At 25.3% G+C, this 20,613-nt stretch overlaps 2 protein-coding genes across 14 annotated transcripts; one reads left to right on the top strand and one right to left on the bottom strand.

Annotated features, from left to right (window-relative positions):
- Window positions 1-371: 371 nt before the first annotated feature.
- Window positions 372-11,076, bottom strand: LOC127066369 (ARF GTPase-activating protein GIT1). 13 transcript variants are annotated; one of them, XM_051000015.1, is made up of 14 exons: window positions 6,948-7,136; window positions 6,542-6,604; window positions 6,097-6,239; window positions 5,821-5,933; window positions 5,502-5,688; window positions 5,268-5,398; window positions 4,960-5,149; window positions 4,798-4,870; window positions 4,017-4,214; window positions 3,771-3,937; window positions 2,747-2,917; window positions 2,442-2,624; window positions 2,132-2,362; window positions 372-2,044 (listed from the first exon to the last, which is right to left on the bottom strand). In XM_051000015.1, the coding sequence occupies exons 2-14, from the start codon at window positions 6,597-6,599 to the stop codon at window positions 1,844-1,846; spliced, it is 2,046 nt and encodes a 681-aa protein (XP_050855972.1). In that variant the 5' UTR covers window positions 6,600-6,604; window positions 6,948-7,136; the 3' UTR covers window positions 372-1,843. The 13 variants fall into 13 exon arrangements, 12 of the variants coding, with proteins under 12 accessions (XP_050855972.1, XP_050855971.1, XP_050855978.1 ...); XM_051000014.1 differs by having other exon boundaries at window positions 6,855-7,136; XM_051000021.1 differs by having other exon boundaries at window positions 6,097-6,230; window positions 6,948-7,135.
- Window positions 11,077-11,681: 605 nt separating this feature from the next.
- On the top strand, window positions 11,682-19,580 carry LOC127066366 (zinc finger protein 91). The gene is made up of 7 exons (XM_051000002.1): window positions 11,682-11,903; window positions 12,513-12,878; window positions 14,525-15,445; window positions 15,797-15,919; window positions 16,289-16,525; window positions 16,608-16,935; window positions 17,082-19,580. Exons 2-7 carry the CDS (start codon window positions 12,550-12,552, stop codon window positions 18,426-18,428), a joined length of 3,285 nt encoding a protein of 1,094 aa, XP_050855959.1. The 5' UTR covers window positions 11,682-11,903; window positions 12,513-12,549; the 3' UTR covers window positions 18,429-19,580.
- Window positions 19,581-20,613: the final 1,033 nt, after the last annotated feature.

Genomic DNA, 20,613 nt, shown 5'->3' on the forward strand with positions numbered 1-20,613 from the left:
TATGTTATGTTATGTTATGTTGTATTATTATTATTACTATCAATAGTAGTAGTCGAAGTGGTATGGAGTAGACTACAGAAGAAACCGCGTTAAAAAAAGCGCTGAGAGGTGTACCTCGTAGGCAGTGTAGAAGTGAACCCGTATTTTAATTTGTATTAAAATAAAATAATATATAACTATTCACCAATCATTTTTAAGAAAACATTCGACAAAATCTTATTTTTTGTCGCAAATATATTAGTTCTCGTATGTGTCAATTATTTTTATCATTTTCTATTCACTTATCGTGAAACAATGCGTCGTATCTAGTACGATCACTGCGAGACGCGCAGCTATCAAAAAAAGGTGTACATAAAAGAGACTGAAAAGTATGAGTTCCCAGGTACTTTTTATTTTACCTACGGGAAACCAATTGTTATATATGCGTGAGAGGGGAATAACTAACTCAGGTTTATACATTGATACGATGAGCGCAGGTAGAGTGTTCTCTGTTCGTATTCGTAGTTTATATTTTGTCTATATCTGTCACCGAAGTCGCATACGCTTCGAGCGAAAGATGATGAACAGCCTTAAATTTTTAATTAAAATTTAAATTATCAACAAATTTAACATTACTTCATTTTTAAAATTTAATTAAATAATAGAATAAAATACGAGTTAATGTTTGTATGTATACACATATACATTTTATATACATGTGTCTGCGTGCGTGTGTATATATCAATTTACATATAATGTATTTAATACAATTTTTAAATATTGTAATAAATTTTCTGACAAATATATTTTTAGATTAATTTATAAAATCTAACAAGTAACATAACTAATAAAATAAAATGCTTCAATTTATTCTTATAATAAAGATCGAAATAAATTCGTGACTTATTACTAAGATAAATAAACACTTCTTTTAATGTATTTATAATAATTTATTAATAATTAATGCAAAAATTTGTTTATTCATTAAAGAAATGAGGTATAATTATGTATAATGTTAAAAATCTTTAACAAATTAAGCTTTTTACTGTCTCAAATTCATTTTCTAAATTCAATATAACTTTTTCAACATTTTTTGATACAAAATGATTTAACAAATACAAATAAGATATAATAAATTTAACAATTTATCACTAAAAATCATTATTAGTGATTATAAAAACATATATATCTATATGTGTGTGTACATACATACATACATACATATATATATTTAGATAATATTTTCAAAATTACAACAAAAAGATATCAGAATTTATTCTTCAATTATATATATATATATATATATATATATATATATATATATATATATATATATATACATATACATATGAATGGATTTTAAAATATTACCTATTTTAAACATGCAAGTGTAGGATAAAATTCATGATTATTTCGTAATTGTAACCTATAGTTATTGTTACTATTTTTTTTTTGTTTTTTTAAATCAAAATAACATATTGTATTTTTATAATAAAATCTAACAATTAAATTATATGTTCATAGACTTCATTGGTTCATGGACATTCAGTCTTTTTCAAATGTAAATAATATATAATTATATATGTCTTCAGTTAATTTCATTCATGTTCTGTAATATGAATTGGTTGTTTTAGACAATTATAATAATTTAAGAGATATATAACAGCAGCTTTTCAATTATGTAATTATAAATAAAAGATATAGTCTTGTTTTTTAACATTTCACCAATAAAAATTTCTGTTTTCTCAAATTCTACAAAGCACTATACATAATATTTACATTTAGCGCGATTGTTACAAAAATAGATAAGTTATAATACTTTTTGCTGTGTGTATTTTCTTTTTTTTTATTAATATTACCGATTCTAAGAGATTTGAAACTGGGTAACAAGAAGCTTAGTTGCTTTGGCAATGTCGTATGCACAAGAACGTACTTGCTGGAGGCAATGGCCTATATGTTCGACGTCACCAGTGCATCTTTGAAGACCAGAACATTCCGCTTGTAATCTACCAGTGTTACCATTCAGTTGACGTAAAGCTGATTTAATATTTTCTTCTATAGGATTCTACGATCAATAATAAGTAATATCAGCATTGTTAACATTTTTCAGTAAGGAAGTATTTTTTTAAATTATATGACTTAATTTTATTACCTGCGGAAATATAGCTGTTAATTCTGCAACAGCAACGCGTATACGTTCGGCGCATGGTACAAAAGCTTCACGTTGATGTGGATCTTGCATAGCCATCCATAATTCTTGTATTCTTCTTGTTACTTGCTCTGTTCTTCTCGTTACCTCTTCACTTGGAGGCAAAGTAGGAATGCCATAGTCCCATAAACTTTGTGTATTTGTACGAGATAAAGCTTCTGTATCCCTGTTGGTCTGTATAATAAAAAGGAATGATATAAAAATAAAACAAATAATGTATTTTAATGTTTTTTCATAAAAATAATTAACTAGCCTGACAAATAGTTGTAGACCATGAATTTGGTTTTCGTAAACCTTCTCTCGTCTCATACATAGATGCAGGTCGTTGGTTGCTTCTTGAAATAGATGTCTTAATATCCAAAACTGGTTCTAATTCTGGTTCTTGTTCATTTCCAATGTGCCCATTTAAAATACCATCAGTAGATGCTTTATTATGCTGCAATTATTTTTTATTTCAATTTTTAAAAGAAAAATTTCAATTAATAAAATTTACAATAACACTATTGATTTCTATCTTCTCTTTATATTATTTAAATAAAAAATCAAGTGTATGGTCACCTCAATTATTTGTTTTAAACCAACATTCTCTTGTGTAAGTTGTTCTACAGTATTTTGCAGAATATGTATTTGACTTTGTAAATCTCGCACAGTAGATTCTGAAAGTGTTAATTGCTTTTTTAGAACTTCTACTACTGATGGAAGACCTTTTGCCATTGGAACGAAAACATCCTAAAAAAAAATTAATATAATAGATATAAATACAAAATTAAGTAAAATAAGAAAATATCATACTGATAAGTTATCATAAGTATTATATATTAATTATATATTTCAAAAAGAAATTTTATTGGAAAGAAAGAAATCTTTTAAATATTTTATATTCTTTTGCTAATTATAACCAAAGAAACAATAACCCCACTCTGTATGTATAACTTTGTTATAAACTTTTAACATATATATTGGAGAAAATATTGAATTACATATATTTGTTATAATAACAAATAATAAGTAAGAATTGAATATATATGAAATATGTTTATATTATTTTGTAAGAAAATAATTCAATTCACAAATATCTAATTTCAATATATATATTGATATTTTATATATTTTTTTAAATATATATATATACACACATACATATAGAACTTTGTACATTTTGCACATGCATCAATAATATTGTGCACTTGTCTAATAACATTGCTTACAGAACAGCCATGAGTTTAGTCGATTCCGTGTTCTTTTTTTTCTTACCAAAGTCGATACCTTCAATATATTAGTACATAATTTCATTAATAAAGAATAAGTTTCTTATTAGAAATATAGAAATACATAATCATATGAAAAACAAAACATATTCACAATTTAGAGATATTTTCATTTCGTGTTTTTGAATTACTTTAAAAAATATGAATGTGTATGTGTATATATATATATATATATATATATATATATATATATATATATATATATATGTATCATTAAGCCTAAATAATTTTTTAGTTCTTTGAGATCTTTATACATCAAATTTAAAATTTAGATTTAAATTATATGATATATATAATTATAATTATCATTATACCTCATTAGCAATTTTTAACTGAGTAGATAATTCTGTTGTGGTATTATCTACTGATGTTAAAGTATAATCATCATCAGAAGCTACACTGTCATATAATGGTTCGTCATCAGACATCTGTGATCCATGTTTACCAAATTGTTCTTTGCGAAGCATTGATACCACAGGGTCTTGAATATGACATATATATGTATTTTTGATTATATATAATACATGCTATTTTTCTGTACATTACAAAAATTCACAAACCTTGCAATTGTATATTATTTGAAAGCATGTGTCTTCTACCAGCTTCGGTAAGTAGATCTATAATAAGTCTAGCAAATTCTTTTGGAATAAACCTTGCTAATTTTTGTCTACCTTGATTTCTTGTTGTGGACAGTTGTGGATTAACAGGTAAAAATGGTACTGTACATCTTTCTGGTGCTGATGCAGTTGAAAACCAAACTATATAACAGTATTAAAAACAATAATTAACAATTAATATATCATACAATAAAATGTCATAAAATTATAAAAACATATTTTCTATGCTAACATTAATATATGTAATAATGTTAATTCATTTTCTTTTTGCTTAAATATATGAAATTTGAAATATTTACCATCATATTTCAAATTATTTTCAAGTTAAATATATACTTGTGAATCTATTTTAACTTACCCTTCCTCAGGAATAATGCAATAAAAAATTTATATATTTAATTGTAATTACATATTTTTGTATAATATTGATAATTTTACTGTAAGGTCATTACATAATTACTATCGTTATTTCATCGTATATATCGTATATTTCATGCACTTATGTTAAAATTCTTCCACCATAAAATTGAAATTTTTGCTACATTTGGAGTTGATAAGATGTCCATTAAATGAAAATAAATCGTAGATATCAATGACCAATGTTAATAATTAAAAAAATGAGTTTTTTATATTATATCAATTTTAATTTTATCTAAAAATACGATAGAAGTTTTGCAACAACCTATTTCGAATTCAATAAATAAAAGTATAAAATAAAACTTACTTCTTTCCATTTCTCTACGGTCTACTTCATCATATACATCTATTGCGAGTTCTTCTAAGAGATGATTTGATAGCTACATTTACAGTTAATACAATACATCTTTCAAAAATATTTAGAACAAAAGAATACTAGTTATCATAAAACAAGAATGTAAATATTCACCGTTTGCAATCTATTATGTCCTTCGATAATTGAATCATTTGATTCTGCCATTGATCCACATTCAGGTATGATTAAATGCTCATCTGATCGATGATCTGGCTTCCGTGAACATACATAGTATGTTAATCTATCAGTAACTTCATATATGCATTCTTTAATACGTTCTGATAAATCCAGATGGCCTGCCATTCTAAAATGAAAAAATTATATATAGATATATATGTATGAATATGGATATATAATAATAGCTTTAAAATTTTTATATATAGATATTTAATATAATAATTTCTAGATTTTTAATATCTTACTTAGCTATTTCAGTAGGTGTTTGCCCATTTGAATCTAATATACTAGGATTTCCACCATTAACAATCAATAATTCTATTTGCAATATTTGTCCTGCTCTTGCTGCTACGTGTAAAGGAGTTGTACCTTTCTCCTAGAAAAAGAAAAGAGAAGTACAAAAAACATAAAGAGACATATAAAGAAGCACTAATATATATTAAATATTAAATTATATATGTTTAATACTGCTAACTTGCCTTATAAAAATAATTAGGATTAGCACCCTGTGCTAATAATCTTAATGAAGTCTCCAAATTAGATGTACGAACACTGCTATGTAATTGTCTACTGAGTTCTTCTTCACTACAACATTCTTCTTTACTAGGCCTTAATATAAAAGCTAAATGTTGATGTTTAGCTTTAATAAATTCTGCTTTAATTGGACTAAGGACAGATTATACATTTATATTTTAATTACAAATTGAATCTCAAGATTTAACTTTTCTAATATTTTTATGTAAAATGTTATAGAAGAATATAAAATATTATATATATATTTTGTTATTTTATACTAACTGTATTGGATCCTTAGCTTGTGGTTTTCTTCTGCTAATCTTAGAATGATTAGGATCTAGGAGAGAATGTTCCCAAATACTGTTTGCTCCACTTTCATTCAATGTATGTACCATCTATATATATAAGTATAATATAAATATTGTATATTATAACTAAAATATAAGTACTTTTTACGAATTGTAGCATTTAAATCACTTATATTATGTGTGTGTGTGTGTGTGTGTGTGTGTGTGTGTGTGTGTAGGTATGTATATATATATTTTTTTTTACACTAACATTAAGCAGATGTATATTCCAAATACTTTTATGGAGTGACTTAATATGTGATATATGTCGTCCAAGACTACGATGTATGCCGCAACAATCATCACATAATAAAATAGCTCTGTTTATTGAGGCCCATCCTGGTTCTGTATAAACTTATTTTTATTTATATACAATATAAATAAACCAAAAATTGATTAAAATTTTAAATCAATTTTTGTCTACAAAAGATCAGTATCTGTGTCACTAGAGACATAAGATAAAAAATTATATCATACAAATATATTTAAAATATATATAATATATGCAAAGAACATACATTAATTATATTTTGCAATATAAATGTATGCGGAATATTCCAAACAATATTATTATCATTACATTAGTAGTTATTTAATACAATTTTGTTAAAGTAGCATAAATCAATAAGTATAATGAATAAAATAAATGTACTTACCAACAGCTCCACAATCAGCACACAAATCTCCATTCACTCTGTGTTTAGGACGAGCCATTTTTCCTATTTAATAATACATTTTATTATAACATTAGGGTAAACTAGAAAAATATAATATAATTAACTAACGATTATTAACAATTAATAATTATTCTATTATTGATATGACTGTAAATAACAAACTCGACGTCATTTTACTTATTAGTAAAGCTACCGTGACGTGAGTCTTCTTGGCTAAATGCACGATTGCAGTAAGCAATAATAGTTTTTATGAAATTTGTCGTAATGCGAGCATAATAAACAGTAAAATTACATGCATGAAATAAAAATAATTTTGTAGTTCAAGGAACATCATTTTTCGAAAATCAATTCGATTCACTTTACAACAAAAATATATACTCCTTACCACCCTTGTCCAAACAAAATCACTACGAACTATTTTGAATTGCTAGATGATGGATATGATAAGGAAAGTAAATAATCAATTGCTTCTACTTTTTCTCATTTTATGTCTGTTCAGGCATGAATTCGTTGGTTTCTATTTTAAATACTTATGTTCTTACTTCTACTTGAAATACAATTAAAATATAACTACTTACGCACCATCTATATGTAGATATAATAAATAAATAAAAAGAAAAATTGCATTACTGCTTGTACAATTAAAAATCTCTTGGTTATTTTATTCGATAAATTAGACATTATATACATAATAACATATAATATAATGTAGATATTATATATGTGTGTATTTTATATTTTGAATAGTAATAGAAATTATTTTAATTTTAATACTGTATATTATGCCATAGAAGTATTTTATATTTTAATGTAGTTATTTATTTGAGCATTATAAACCGAAAAGCCATTGAGTTAAGAAGTTAAAATATTAATCTTAGACCAAAATAATGTTCCAATATTGTTTTAAAAATTCATATTCAGTATAAACTGTACTATTATGTATTTTTTTGTAAATAAATTTTATGTTATTGAAACTAAATGGAAAAAATTCTTATGTATATGTATATTACAATCTTTTATATTATTTGTATAAATTTATATTTTAAATCATTAATTATAACGTTCATATTTATTTATAATATGATTGTTTTTTTCAGATTCAATATTGGGATATAAAGTATCCTTTTCAAATATACATTGCATTTTTATTTTGATACTATAATAGTATTGATTTTATTTATAAATTATATAATCATAAAAGATTAAATAAATATATTTGTTCTAATAAAATGTATAAATATATATCATTTCAATCGACATAAATTGATATGAACTGAAAGATATTAATATTAAAAACAACATCTATGAAATCTTAAATTTTGTTACGATTATAATTTAAAATCTGCTTTAAATTTGAGAAAAAATTCTAATAAGCACGAGCCTACAAACTTCTTATTTCAGAAATGAATAGATTTTAGATTTCAACATGCATACATAAAATATTTTTTGTATTACATAAGAAATAGCTATGTTAACAGTCAAACAAGAACTATAAATAAACATTAAATTTGCACGTAATATAATTCAGAATATGTTGAATTTTATGGCAATGTATAAAATATTTATGTAATGCTAAATGTATTTAAGAATAAAGAATATTTTTATTACTTGTGATTAATTATACAATTACAATAAGCTATATTCATGCCAAAGCAAAATTGATTTTTCATAGAAACAAAAAAATTGTGGATCCAAATTCAAGATTTTTTCTCAAATTTAAAGTATAAAATATACTTATAAATATTAAGATATTTGTTTAAAATCATCCTGCATAGATGCATATTAGCATGCATGTATATCATATGTATTTATTTATTCGTCATATAAATTTTGTAGTTCTGTAAAAATTTTTGTAGAAAGATATGATTTATCTTTAGGAATATTAGATACTACGTTTCTATTTTTTTGTATGCGTGGTTTGAACTTTTTATTAGATGGTGTTTCTAAAAAATTAAGGGATGACTTTAAGTTTATGTAGTCTTGCAAAGCTGACTCACCAAACTTAGTATAATTTGGTATAGTGATTTGAAGAACTTGTGGACTTAGTTGCAAAGATTTGTTATGATCAAATGGAAATTCTAAGTTCTTATAAATATCATTTTCTTTATCTGCTCCGCTTAATTCAGCTTGTGCTTCTGTTCTTGCCTTATTATTATTTTTCTTTGATTTGCTGTTTATAATATCAATATTATTTTTTTCTGCTTTCTCTTCATGGTACATTTGCATAGTTTCTCTCATTATTTTACCATTAGAATCAACAGTATGAACCTGTTCCTCCATTGAATCAGTATTAACATACAATATTTTGTTAATACGTTTTAATACTAAATCTGTCTTTAAAGCATTATCTTGAAATATATTTAACAAGTCTTCTAAAGAGGATTTTAAAGACACGATAGCATTTCTATCTACATATAAATGGTCTTTCCTTGAAAAACCTACACTATTATCATTTACAGACACTTCTGATCCTTCTGTGAAAATTATATTTTTTAATTCATTGCATGAATCTTTTAAATTATCAATACTTTTATTCATAGAAGAATTACTTCTATTTATATTACAATGTTCTTCTTTTTGTATTTTATTACCTATTGATGTCATATTTTTTCTTATAAATACACTTTTATCACAAGATAACGGTTCTTCGTTATCAATAGAATTATGTAATGTATTTCTTTTATTTTCACAATCGTATTGTAAAAGTTTTTGTAACTTCAAATTAACTTCCGTTTGTGAATTATCATGCGTACTTTGCATAAAAGAACAAATTTGTACATTAGGATTTTTAATATTTAAATTCTCTGAAGCTTCAAGCATGTCTAAATTCGTTATCATATCGTTTTTAATAGAAACAGTAGATGATGGCATAACTTTGCTACATCGTTGCTTCAAATACATACTTTTTATAAAATTTGGAGGTAAAAGAAAACTTTTTGAATTACAATAATTACTTGAATTTGAACAAATTTTGTTTTTTTCTTGAATCTCTGGTAACACTGTACTACTACTTTTCTCCATTTTTTGTTTTGGAGATACAAAATTTAAATTTAAATTTCTTCGTACTTTCCGATCACATCTAATTAAATTAGAGGACATATCTTTTTCTAAAAACAGAAAAAATATGACATTTTAATAATAAAAAATGTCTTTATCTAGTATGTAAATGAAAAATAAATAATTGAAACAAAATATGTAAATAATTATTATAAAAAACAAAGATAGCAAACTTACTGTTACTGTTAATATTAGACAGAATATGTTTATTGTAAAGACTTGTCTTCATTAAGTCTTTTTGTTGTGATTTTTCTTTAACTAAAATGACGTATATTGTTAAATAAGAAATAACAATAATATATTCTTAAAAAATATGATTAATTCAAACAGTCAACTAAATATTATAGAATAATAAATATACCATTATTCTTTTGAATTAATCCTACTTTCTTCTCATTAGAAAGAACTTTTTTTAATCTCTCTGGTTGTGCTCTTTTGCGTGCTTTAATTAAATAAATTAATATAATAGAAAAATAAACTTTAGACTTTTATAATAAATGAAATGTAAAAAATCATAACAATTAAAAATATATTTACAAACCATTGCGATTAATTGTTTTTGAATCAAGCAATTGTGTTATTCTTACAGGTTGGGACCTTGATTGTTCTAAAAATTTAATATAATTATACTATTATTACATACAAAACAAAACAATAATATTAATAGCTTATAAAAAATTTTTATTTAATTAAATTCTATAAAAATTCATATACTTTTATTATAGATTACATTTTTACCTTTAGTTTTACAATCTGATGATATTTCTGACCATGATTTATATTGTGGCAATTTTATACATTCGTTAGATTTCATGTTAGGCTTTCCCTAAATGAAAAGATATATAAAGTTTCATAAAATAATTGATTTGATATATTTTAATAACATTATTACAATCAACCTATAATAATGTTTTTTGATATATTTACCGTGGAATGCCAGCCTTTCATTGCAATTTCCATTGATTATATTATTAACACATACCTAAATTAACAAACTGATTTTAATAGATTTATAAGAATCTGTCATTTTATTAATTTATTTATCTTCAATTCTAAAGTCCACTATATCTTTCGAGTAAACCATAAAAAAAAATAAAGATGTGAAGAAACGTTTAAAAGCATTTGCAAATAAAAATGTAAATTTTTACTTACATTTTAAATATACTGAATTTTATCTTACAAATTTAAACGGAACAAGACTTGCTAACCGACGATAAACTGTTCTACAATACTTCGTAATTGTTATTCACTGCAATATAAAAGTATAATGGCATTAAATTATTCAACTTCAAGTTATTCAATAAATTTCTATTGATTGTCAGTATAAAATTATCTATTGTTTTTAATATTAATAATCTATGTCTATACTTTTGTATCATAAACTTAATCAAATATATTTAATTAAACTGTAAAGTATAATTTTTATTTTTATGAATCATAAAGGCGGGCAAACGATTAAATGTTCTTACACATTCATTGGTCATTTTAGTACAAATATAAAGCTGAGTACTCATAACTTATAACAATTATATAGGGTGGGTAAAAAAATTCCTAAATAATTAAAAAAATTAATTACCCTTTTTCGAGACTTTTTAGATTAATTTTTTTTTCAAATTGTCTCAAATCTAATTTATAGTAGATTTTTAAAATCACCTAGAAACTTTTGTCCCACCCTGTATAAACGAGTAAGGAAAAGAGTATGTACGTGAAAATTTTCTTAAATAAAGACTTATACATATATGCAGATATATCTTTATAGTTAAATTATTTCGCTGAGAATTTATCGTTCTTTAATTATGTAAGAATAAAATTATATTTGTGTGGCAGATAAAAATAAGGTTATAAATATAAAACTTTTACAAATTCCTATTAATAGTATATCATCTGTCGATAGAATACGTAAAATGGCTGTTCTTTCATCGTTTTTCAGTTTTTTGAATTGCTAATAAAGCGAACAAACGTATTTGAAAATAGTGTTAAGTAATATTATGAAGAATATTTAACAATACAATTAAGTGCAATATCAAAAGCTTAAAAATTAGTAAAAGTCACTTAGTGATTGGTTCAAATTATATTGGACAATTTGTAGTGGTATACAAATTTCAATGGACATTTCTTATCTAAAATGTTCTTTATTCACTGAAGAAACATCTGACGGCCATTTTGTTAAATTTATTTCCAAACGTATCCCCTCCAAATTGAAAACAACCGAAGGTCGACGCTGTTCTCGGTCTGCATAAAGTATTTTTGGTTAGGTTAATAATTGTGTTGATGAAATTTAACAGTAAGTAGATCATTATTATTGTGCTTCTATAAACTTTCAATAAACTTATATAAAAATTTACATTGACCAACGAAATCGTACATACATGGAGCAATTTATGATTTGTAGTTAGATGATAGAAGGCTTGGCACACAGAGGCTATGGCTACTACTTTTATCATGCGTAAAATTCTACTATCCAATTTCTCGTTCTTTGTTTTTAATGTATCAAGCAATTGATAGATAATTTATTTTATTTATTTGTGTTGTCTTGCGTTAATACATAATGTTATGATTACTTATAACCTCTAAAGTCATAACCTATATAATATAACCTTAGACGTCAATATTCTAAATGTGTTGATATATTATTATTACTTGAATTATTCTAATAGTGTTTAAATATTTAAAATTGAAGTATTATTTTATATTTTTATAATGGAACGAACAAAATAATCTATCTTTATAAAGAATTATTACTGATCATGTTGATGCTGTAATATTTATGATCTATTTTTGATCAATAAAAGTCAATACTTGTATCAGTACATTGAAATAATTAATTTAAGTAAACGTTATCTATTCACAATAATTACTTATATTTAAAGATTATTTACTTTATATGTTACAGTGACTTCTGAAGATAAATAACATTACATTTTGATAAAATGGATGTTTCCGGTGATTTGACATTGCAATGGGTAGAGGAGGTAGGGAATGTGATTCATGAAGAAGTTATATGTGGTTTAGAAGCAGAATTGGTAGCACCCGAAGAAGAAGTAATAGGAGCTTGTGAAGAAGTTACAGTAGAAGAAACTGGAGAATCGGTTTCCAATGTACCTCCAACAACAGAATCAGAAATTCTAATGGTTCCCCAGACCAGTGATATGGACTCTATTTATATAGTACCACAAGATCAAGGTCATGATTACCTTAATATACAAGTTACAGAAGAAGTAATTGCAGATAATTGGGATAGATCTGGTCCAGATGATGGGTAAGATTCCTGTCTATAACAAATATATATTGAGTAAATCATGCAACTTGACAACCTTAAGTTACTCTAAACTGTTTGCTGTATAACAAAATTTTTCAACAGAATTGCTTGACATTAAAGGGAACATATAACACAATGATCTTACCACCTTACTTTTTTATCAGGATATGAAGGTCACCTTCAGCTTTTAAAATAGGAAACTTAATACTTCTTCCTAAATTTTGATACAGTATCAAAAATATAGTAAAAAAGTATTATACAAGGTAGGAGATAAAGTTAATACCTACTGACAAATTAATAAAATGTTTTATTTTAAGCAATATTTGAACTGTTATCTTTTACAATCAATACAATTGTAATGTAATATTTATTGTTTCCTATCTACAATATATGAGATAGCTATCATATTAATATTATATTTTTAAACATGTTGATATAGTAGATTTTTTAGAAAAAAAAACAGTAATATTTAAGACAAAAATTGAATACTTTTAAACCATAATTGATCTATCTGTAAAATATGATGTTATTATCAACTATAAATAGTAGAGTATTATAGTACTATATTACTCTACTATTTTTAAGTGTTAATTTTGTAAAATTAATGCTTTGATATTAATGTTAAGATTTTTTGATGATTACAAGTGCATATTTTTTAAATTAACTTGTTCGTAATTTATGATTGTAACTTCGTCAATGAATAAAACATTTTATTTTTACAAATGCACTATTTGTATTCTCTATTTGATGCAGAGAAAAGTAATAAGATTGTACATTATTCTTAAAGTTTTTCTCATAGTATTCCTGATGCATTGAAAAGTGATATGGATAATACTTCTGAGATTGAAGGAACTATACAATACTAGTCTGGCTAATTTCAATATCTCATAAGATTCGCCATGATAATGTAATTATTATCATAAAAATAATATATTTCTTATTTGTTAAATTTTATTATGCATTACTATGCATTTTTGCACATTGAAGTTGTCAACTATCATAAAACATTTTTATCATCAATAAGACAAAATTTAAAAATGATAGAATACTAGTGCTTAGTTTAGAATTTTTGCCTGCATATAAAATTTTAATTACAATCTTTTCATTACATTTTCATCTTCTATAAATGCTATTACTATAAATAATTTTTACTATACTAAGTTTAGTGAATAATTCATGTTATTTTTTAACATCTAATAAAAATAGCAAATTAAACGTACATCATAATAAAAATTACATTCATTAAATATAATTTCAAATATAACATGATTTACTTGCAAATATTTTAGTAAATATTAATTTTATATCATATTTAATCTAATACGTTTTTATTTAATATTTGATTGTATTGAAATTTGAAAAAGACAAATTGATACCTTAATTAAATAACTGAAGGCGACTTTTTTATCTTATCAAAAAAGTAAAATAGGGAAAAATATTGAGCATTGTTATATGTTTTCTCAATGTTAAGTAAATTTTTGATTTTTTCATAGAGCAAATAGTTCAAATTTAAGGACATCAATTAAGTAACTCATTTGGTATATTTATAAACAATTATTAAACTAGACTATGTATCTGTACATTAAACTATAGTAATTAATAATTCATCTGATAAAAATTTAATACAAAAATATTTTCAATGAAAGGGTCGAAATTCCAGAAACAAAAGTTTCTCATGACAATCTCTTAGAATATGATGACATGGAAATACCATTACCTATTGATCAAGATTCTTACACAAATACTCGTCCATATCCATGCGATTTTTGTAGTCGAAGATTCAGAAAAAAAGCAAATTTAATGAATCATATGGTGGCACATCAAACTGATCGTCCTCATCATTGTAATTTATGTGGAGCTCGTTATGTACGAAAGTGTGATCTTATGAATCATTTAAAAACTCATGCTTATGCTCCATCTCGGGATGGTTTGGATGACGATTTAAACGATGATGACTCATTAGCTCCTGAGGAAGAAGAAACTAATAAAGGTAGACGTAAGAAAGTACAATCCAACGCACCAAGAAAACGTAAAAATAACTCAACTATTCCCAAAAGAAATAATGATGATGTAAAAGTTGAAATGGGTAAATATGTTAATAAATCTTACGATTATGTGGATGAAGATATGCGTTTATTAGAAGAAATGACTAATCGAAATTCAGTTCGTGGTAATAACTATCCATCGAGTTCAAGATGGAATGAACAAATATCACCAGTATCAAATGAGCAACAACCTCCACGATGGCCTATCACAGACCCAACAAAACCATATGTTTGTCAGTATTGTGGTGTGGGATTTGCAAGAGAAAAAGCTCTTGCATCCCATGCTCGTATTCATGGTGGAGATAGTCCATTTGAATGTACTTCTTGTGGTGACATGTTCTGGGATGTTAATAGTTTAAGAGAACATGTTCGAATTAAACATGGAGGTACTGCACAATCAGACATAGAGGAGTTTGATACAAATGATGCTACTTATACAGGTGATGAAAGATTTGGAGAATTTTATTGCAACACTTGTGGAGTTCCTTTTCATCGTTTAGATTTGCTTAAACGCCATCAAAAGTAAGACTTATATACATATTCTGAATGAAAGAGATGCCCAAAAGTATAGATATAAAAAAAATTTATTATTCATAATACTTGTATAAATTATATTTATATATTAGTATGTTTCATTGTTAATCTTGCCTATACTTTATATATCATTTTTGGGTTTCTTTTAATAATTATACATATAATCTATACAATTATAGATTTATATTTTTATAATTTTATGTATAATATTGTTATGATTAACACACAAATAATTAAAAATTATTTTATTTCTTGAATTTTTTGGTCATTTACAGGAAAATAATTTTGTAATTCTGTGTGGTAATACTATGATTTTAATTTTACTATTGGTTACATTAGGATTCATGTTAAGCAAGAAATGGACATGATGGAAGGTTCGAGTCAGCATCATGTGTGCAATGTATGCGGAGAGTGGTTTGAAGAAGCATTAGCTTTATTAGCACATGCTGAACTTCATGCTAGGTATGATATATTTCTAATAATTATTAAACATTACAGAAGTGAACATGATCATGTTCAATATAACTTTTTTCCTTTTCTTTTAATTTTATTTTTAAATATGTTTATTTAATATTTATTTCTGTGTTCTATATTCTGTATCTAGTATTCTGTATCTATATTCATAATATTTGATATAAAATTAGTTTCAAATTCAAATAAAATGGAAATCTTGTAAAGAAAGTTGAAAAAATTACGTATATAAGAGGTAACATATATCTTTTCTATTACAAAATTTGAAAGGCAATATTAAGTAGATAACATTTTCTCAATGATTGACACTACATTGTTATTTTAATACTTACTGATAATTGTTTCCATCTTATTATGTAGATCTCCTAGTCGTCGGTGCTTATTGTGTGGGGAGAGATGTCGTGATGATGCAGAAGTTGCAGAGCATGTTCGTCAAAATCATGCAGAAGATGCGCCACCAAATACGTGTACACTTTGCGGGAAAACATGCAAAGACAAACGTAGTTTATTAAAACATTCATGGGTGCATAATGTTGATAAAACATTTGGTTGCACAAAATGTGGAAAACGATTTCATAGCAAAGCTAGGTTACGAAGGTAAGTTATATAACTTAGGACTGTACAAGTTATGAAGTTTAGCTATACAACAAAAAGGTAATCTAAATGGATTCATTTATAGGCATATGGTTTCGCATCGTAACAAAATGGTTGCATGTGATGAATGTGGAGAAGAATTTCCTGATGGTAGAGCTCTTGTGAGTCATCGTCATTCTCATAATAAAGACCTGGGTGGTCGCTCATTTCCTTGTCGCGAATGTGGAAAAACATTTGGTAGTCGTAGCTCTCAACAAATACATATTCGTATTCACACAGGAGAGAGACCTTATGGTTGCAGGTTTTGTTGGAAAGCATTTGCAGATGGTGGTACATTAAGAAAACATGAACGGATTCATACTGGTGAAAAACCCTATGGATGTGCTATCTGTCCTCGTGCATTTAATCAAAGAGTAAGGAAATAATAATTTATAAATATAACTTCATTAGCATCTTTATTGATAATTTGTAATTTTGTTCTGCGTATTTCTTACTTCGTTAAAAATTGAAACATAAAAATATGTGGTATTATTAACCGTTACTGTTTAATTTTATATAGGTAGTTCTTCGAGAACATGTACGAGCTCATCATTCAGGTCCTGATCCAAAATGCGTTGGTAGTGTTACGCCATATTTATGCAAAGTGTGTGGTGATGCTTATGCAACCTCAGAAGAAATTGTAGCTCATATAGTACAGCATTGTGATGATAACACTGCATTAAGACGTCAACCACAGACTGGACCACGCAAATATAAAAGAAGGCGTAAATTAAAGCCTCATGAAACAACTACAATGTTGAGAATTAACGAAAATTATGATACACTTGAAGCTGGATCTGATTCAGATGACAATACAAAACGGAAACTTGGTAGAAAAAATAAACAACATAGATCAAATGTTGAAGAAGGTTATCAAAATGTTCTTAAAAGTTTTGAAAGTTCTTTACAAAATATAAATTCAATAGTAAGTAATTCTAAACTGAATCCTGCAAAATCAAAATTATCAAAGAAAAAACTGAGGAAAGAAGAAAAGAAAAATGAAGGACAAACATCGTGTCAACCAGGTAGACCCAAAATGATACACACTCAAAAAACAAGAGTTCCTGTTGAAATGGGTAGTGATGGTGTTAAAAAGGGTCAAAAGACCAAAACAATGGTAACAAGAACTCCTAAAGTAATGCCAAGTGAACATAAATTGGGTATTTTTCCTGGGGGAGAAAGGAACAGACCAAGAACAAAAAATGTTAGTTATCATATTGAGGGAAAATTACAATTAACATCTGCAACATTTCCAAAACCAAAGGAAGACATTGTAAAACTGTCATCACAAGTACAGCCACAAATGGTAACAAATATAAAAGTAGAGCCTGGTGTACAAAAATCTCTGGACAGTAATCATAGCAACAATAATAGTAATATTGTTAAAATAAACAGTGATAAATTAGACCAAACATCTAGAAAAAAGTCTACTGTTCTTAAGAAGATAAAAAAACAAAAGCAAGTACTCATAAAAGAAGAACCAAATGATAATGCAAATGAGGATGAAACGCAAAATAATAACAATACAGAGAATACTAATTCTATACAGCTAATGGAAGACACAGTAGATGGAAATAATCTAGAAGTTGCTTTTGAAGCTAACGTTGTTACAGCAGAAGAAGAAACTATTCTTCCTGATGTTGATACAGTGACTAATAATGATAATATTGAAAATGGAAATGTTAAGCTTAGTGTGAAGGTGGAATCTACTCCCCAGAGAATGTTGGCTGTTCATAGTGTTATTACACCTGTGGATGATGTTCCAGAAACTATAATACCAGATACTCTGGAATATACATGCGAAATGTGTTCCGCGGTATTTTCCAGTCGTGCAGAGCTTTTGGTACATGTACCAATACATATTTGATTTAATTTGTCTAATATTATGAAAGCAGGTATGGAAATTTGTTCTATTCTAAATGCACTTGTTTAATGAATCAATTTTTAACAATGAATGAAATTTGTTTAATTTAAGTTGGCTTTATGTTATGCCAAAGTATCCCTTATTTGTTGCTCTATGGAGTGCACTTTATGTTTATGATATGTTCCAAAGTTATTAATTTTATGAGTTAATCTGTATCATTCTAAAAACATAAAAACATTTGTGGGTAACATTATGTTCATTTTATACTACTCATGTTTTTAAGAAAAAAACTTGAAACTTAAATATTAATTTCAACTTTAATTATACAGCAACAGGAAATGTTTAAAATAATTTTATATACATGCACACAATTAAGAAAGTAAATATTCGATAAGAAATAAAAAAACTTGAAATTTAACAATTAATAATTTAATAATAATGGTCAGTTGTAGGTCATATTTTTTTTAAAGTATAGAGTTTAATAAAATTTCAATTATTAATAATTGGATCTAAGAACATATGTTACTTGTGTCACTACAAAATTTTATTTGTACATTTGCTTTATTTTTGAATTAAGTCGTATAATTAAAAGATAAAATTTATAAATTATCATATGATGTTTCTAATACATTATAATTTAATCCATAATTATTTGTTTAAAAATTGTGCTTCTTTTCTCATCAATAGTGTACACATGTATATTTAATATAACTGTGATTATTATGAATGCAATAATTACAGAAATAACTTTATTGTTCTTAAAAAACAAAAAATAATTTTTTGAATTAAACCAGTAAAAAGTCATTTTTATTATAATAATTTATGAGTGCAGCCTGTTGTGAATGTATGACAAATATACTATTTTTTTTCTTAAAGAAGCAGTGTTAATATTAAATTTATATTAAATTTTTATTATCGTGTATATGTTTGCGTGTGTGTGCGCGCGCGTGTGTGAATTTCACTCGGAATTATTAAGAATATCAATGTTTATATAAATAACAACTTTTACTTTTCAATAATTTTAATATATCAATGTTTATAAGTATTATTGTTTAATTTGTCATAATTGCAGTAATATTGTTACTGTATAAACGCACATTTATTTTGGTAACACTGCATTGTTATTAAAATTTAATAAAAGTATGTGTAATAATATCTATGACAGTAATTTCAAATAATTCAATTGGGTAATACAAAACATGTAATGCAAATATTATTATATTTTATTAACTAAATACTAGGTGTAAATTATAATGAAAAAGTTATAAAACTAAATGTTATTTTGAATATTCTGTTATGTATTGTTGTACATTCTGTTGTATATTTAGATTTGTAAGCCTAGTAATACCTATTGTGAAAATTAGAGGTATTTTTGTCAAGCGCTAAAGTATAATATCACTAAATGATAAAAATATTTTATGAAAATGATTGTAAGACTTTTATTCTACAAAAATAGTAACAATATGTTTTTCCTATTTCATTGGTTTATAATGATATTTGAATGGATAAAAATTATTGAAATTTGCTGTAATGTAATTTTTATATCTGCCATAAAAGTGGTCATATATTAGAATTGTATTCTTATTATTCTTTCACCTTGAAACAGACAAAAAAAAACAATATTATAAGATTTATTTTAGAATTAGTAATTTCTTTAACTTCATATATTTTTTACATATTATTTTAATATCATTCAAAAAATTCTATGGATTTGTGAACATGTTACTTACAAACTAAATAATGTTGCGAATCAGTAAATAAATTTCTATTCTTTTTTAATGTTTAATATTTTCGGTTATTAATTGATGTTTTTGTAAACTTGTTATTATAGCTTAGCAATTGACCATATATCTCGGACTTCTTTGACTAAAAATATAATTCATTCATAAACTATTAAATTATAAACTTAAATTACATGGCCATGAAATTGAACACTTACTTTCAAAATCAACAATTAATGTGTGTACTTTATGTGCTCAATATTCTTATTCATACTATAGTTGGTATTGATATATGTACTATGTTTCTAAAAAGTGTAAATTATTATTTTCCATTTGTAGAACATCAGATTAAAGAAAATTCATTATATTTTAATGACATTATGTAAGGCAATCAATCAAAAATAATGTATGCTGTATTTTTGTAGCAAAAAAGTATTTGAATATGATAAAGGTTTCTGTACTCTCTG

This window comes from Vespula vulgaris, chromosome 9 (genome assembly GCF_905475345.1).
Source record: "Vespula vulgaris chromosome 9, iyVesVulg1.1, whole genome shotgun sequence".
Lineage (NCBI taxonomy): Eukaryota > Metazoa > Arthropoda > Insecta > Hymenoptera > Vespidae > Vespula > Vespula vulgaris.